General features: G+C 42.9%; 1 protein-coding gene across 1 annotated transcript in view; it reads left to right on the forward strand.

Annotated features, from left to right (window-relative positions):
- Positions 1–613: 613 nt before the first annotated feature.
- Positions 614–3,917, forward strand: part of shtn2 (shootin 2) — a 12,956-nt gene continuing 9,652 nt past the window's right edge. The window contains exons 1-6 of the mRNA XM_005751088.2: positions 614–901; positions 1,724–1,773; positions 2,128–2,188; positions 2,384–2,478; positions 2,573–2,786; positions 2,907–3,004. Coding sequence (XP_005751145.1) covers positions 862–901; positions 1,724–1,773; positions 2,128–2,188; positions 2,384–2,478; positions 2,573–2,786; positions 2,907–3,004 — 558 coding nt within the window. The 5' untranslated portion in view covers positions 614–861. The remainder of the gene's footprint in view (positions 902–1,723; positions 1,774–2,127; positions 2,189–2,383; positions 2,479–2,572; positions 2,787–2,906; positions 3,005–3,917) is intronic.

Consider the following 3,917-nt stretch of genomic DNA (forward strand, 5'->3'; position numbering starts at 1 on the left):
AATTTACTACGCTTTAACTTGTGACAACTTGTGACAATCTGCTAAAGAACCCCCTGTAAAAATGTGTATTTGTTACTTTCAGGAGAAACCAATAGACTGAGTGGGATGGAGAGCCATGCTTTTTTTTCTTTTTCTTCACTAAAAATACTGTGATCTCCATGTGACCCCTCGTGCACCCTGAATCATCAACCCGCCCAGCTTGGAACTCCTAAAAATATACTCCTAGAAGGCAGGTGGATGAATAAAAGAGGAGTGAGGGTTCAGAAATTAGAAGTTTCTGTATGATTCACAGTCGAGAAATACGTGTCATCAGCATCACCATCATGCTCCCACCCATCGTTGTCATCTCCTCAATTATTACGCAGAAACGTGGCTCCTGTGGCAGATGTCTGATGCCTCAGAGGTCATGAACTCTGAGTGCAGATGCTGATAGAGGAGTGAAAGCAGCTTTGCCTTTGCCTCAGCTCCTTGAGTGACGTTGATCGTGCAGCAGAGAGACAGTGTCCTCCCTTAAAGACCACATGCATGGATTTTCCCCCTTTATATTATATGAAACAAAAAGGGAGGGGTGGGGGTGTTATCTGTAATATCCAGCATCATTATTTGCATTAAGATATAATCTCAACCTTTTCATAAACTCTGGAGACGTGGTCTTGTGATTAGTAAGAAGCTTTCGGCCGTACGCCAGGGGAAGGTTCCTCTTTTTTGAATCCTGGAAGTGGGGGAGGGTTTAAGCTGAAATTCCCTTCTGCTTCTTTCATAATAAAGCTGTTCAGGAGAAAGTTGTGTTTTTGTGTGTGTGCTGGAACGTGTAGCTCTTTTTTTGTTTACTAAAGAGCGAAAAGTTGAAAGCATTGCAGGATGTGGGTACAAGATGAGGATGAGGACACTGCGGCTGCAGGTAAGACTCAATAATCTGGCCCTAAAGAGGTGCTGAAGGAGCTAAATAAAAGTTTCAGCGTTTAAAACGTCAGAAAAATTTAAAAAAATTACATTGCGAGGATGTTCATTGTGTAGGTTTTCTAGTTGATGCACATTTTTTGTGTTTGATTGTTTACAACAGCTTTTGTTACCAGCTAAATTCGACTGTGTAAAATAAAATAATGCTAAAATTTCACTTTTGATCTCATTGCAACTAAATCTTTTTTGACCCCCGCACAGCTGTCATGAAGTCGTACAGAAATGAGGAACATTTTTTCTGCTTTAAAACTCAGCATTTTAATGTGAGGGTCTGTTGGTAATGACTTGCTTTTGGAGCTGGCCTCTCTGGCAGTGAGTTTCTTACGCCTCAGTTTTTAAACAGCTTAAACAAAAGACATATGAGGGATTAATCTGTGACTTTTGGAGGTGCTGCTACACGTGTTGTTTAACCTGCACAAGCAGTGTAGTAGTTTTGGTTTCATAGGTAATGTGCTGCAACAGGAATGACTATTCTGATCTGACGCTCAGCAAGAAAGAGGATTCTTTCTTTGATTTCAACACTTCTGACTCCTTAGTCTGTAGGACAAAGTGAAGTAACAATGGGAAACTTCAGTGAGTCACAGGCCACGGAAAGCGAAAACCTCTAAAGGTTCCTCATGTGATTTCCACTTCCCGTATTCCTCGCAGAGCACAACAACCTCATGGAGTTTCTCTTCTATTCATTCTGATCTTTGGTCGTCTGCCAGTGTCTTTTTTTTCAGGTGCCATTTCACAATATAAAGTGTCATGTTTTTGCCCACAGACTCGGATGAAGAGTGTGCTTTCTCCTCCGAAGATGAGGAAGACCTTCAGGTACTGATGTGACTGACACCTTTCACAGGAGGGATCGCTGAGCCCTGCTCAGGCTGGTGTACTGCTAGCTTGATGGAAGGGAAAAATTTGACTGACTCTGGTTTAGAAATCTTCCCCGTGTGCCAGAGCCTGCTATTATAGAGAAAGGATAAAAATGAAATGACACAAAAATTAAACAAAATTGCCAAATCAAAATGGTCTAAAAAGCGCATAAACGTGATTACGTTGAAACGTAATTTGGCGCCTCAGCTGTCTGATAATGGAATAAAATGTGAATGAAAATCAGCTGCGTCAATTTGCCGTTGCTTGATTGATCTCTTTCTTCCGTTTTGCTGGTTGACATTTGATTGCCAGTGGCACATCCTGGAGAAGCAGAGGGACGAAGCCAATCAGAGGCTGTCGGAGTTGGAGGAAGGTGAGACTCTTCACTTCAAATATCAACGTTGTTTACATGTTTTTTAAATGACAGGACTGTGGGACAAACAAATGAGGAGCTTTCACACAGGAAATTGTTATGAATGTGTTTGTTTTGTGTGTTTTCTGAATGATTGTATCCTCTTCAGTATGCTTAAATGAAGAGCTCGTGACTGACCACTGTGCTCTTTATCAGCTTCCAATCAGCTCCTGAAAGAGATCAACGTGCTGGAGATCCAGTTCCAGATAGAGCGCTCCTGCAGGGAGAGCGCTGAGGCACTGGCTCTCAAAGTATGTCTGTTAACTACTGGACTCTTTTTCCTTTCCTTTCCTTTTCTTCAGCACCTGAATCATCAGATCTCTATTTAATCTGGTTTTTCCCCAGGTGACCAAAGACAACAAAGTCCTGAAGAGAAAGAGCCAGATGTTGATGCCACTCATCGCTGAACTACCTGAAAACCTGCCTGATGTGACCTTTGACCCTGCGGTTAATGGTGACGAGGTGGATGGTGACGAGGTGGATGGTGACAAGGTGGATGGTGCCGGAGGGAGCAGCAGCGAGGAGATGCTGCTGCTTGAGAGTCAAGCCAAGATCACAGGTTAGCTGGCACTACCCATGATATGAAAACAGCTATTTTGAAATTAGAATGGGGAAAAAATAGAAAATGAAATCTTGTTATTTGCTTTGTTTTGTTTTTTGTTCCTGTCATGTGTGTCAGAGCTGCAGGCGTCTGTTGACGGTCTGCTGGCTGAGAAGCTTAAACTGGAGCAACAAGTGGAGGATCTGACCAGTGAGCAGACGCAGCTCAGAGAGCAGGTAATGTAGACAGTGTTTTTATATTTGTGGAGTCTGAGCACTTAAAGCAGGGATGGGGAACTCCAGGCCTCGAGGGCCAGTGTCCTGCAGGTTTTAGATCTCACCCCGGGCAAACACACCTGACTCAAATGATTAGTTCATTCCCAGGCCTCTGGAGAACTTCAAGACATGTTGAGGAGGTCATTTAGCCATTTAAATCAGCTGTGTTGGATCAAGGACACATCTAAAACCTGCAAGACCCCCCACCCCTGTCTTAAAGAATCCTACCAAACACAGTATGTAAAGATGCCTTAAAGCTACATTCTTTCTAATAGCCAGCAGGGGCCGACTCATCTAGCTATAAAATGAAATGTAATGGAATTAATGGGGAAATGGCCTGTGGCTCCCTTTACCCCGACCCTGAGTAAACACTTTTTCACTATGGTCTCAATCATTTGTTTAAAGTCTTATTGAATAATACATGTTGTCCATTTAGCAAATTATGGTTCCAATTAGTGTTCAGGAGGTCAATAAACTGCCTTTTATATCACCCGTTGTGGCCGTTGCAATCTGCTGGTGTGAGCTTGTCGTGCACTTTTTTGATTTTTATCTCCTGGTGCTTTTGCTGTGGCCGGGTTGAAGACATGATTCTGACAGTTTTTACCACACACAGGAGCTCAAAGATGATTCAGAAGGAGATGTTGAAACAGTATGAATCAGATTCTTCGGAGAAACTTTAAAATAAGGTTTGCATGACGCTGTAATGAGTGGTGACACCTGCCGTCTCTCCCAGCACTCAGAACTGTTGGTCAGATCCGGCCTCGCTCATCGAGCCCAGTTTCAAAAAGCTCAATGCTTTAAAACAAGACTTTGCAAACCAGCGAGTGACATCCATCTTTCATGTACAGTCAAAGGGACTGGCTGCTTTGTGAAA

This window comes from Pundamilia nyererei, unplaced genomic scaffold (genome assembly GCF_000239375.1).
Source record: "Pundamilia nyererei isolate P.nyererei 1_Seehausen unplaced genomic scaffold, PunNye1.0 scaffold00298, whole genome shotgun sequence".
Taxonomy (NCBI): Eukaryota; Metazoa; Chordata; class Actinopteri; order Cichliformes; family Cichlidae; genus Pundamilia; species Pundamilia nyererei.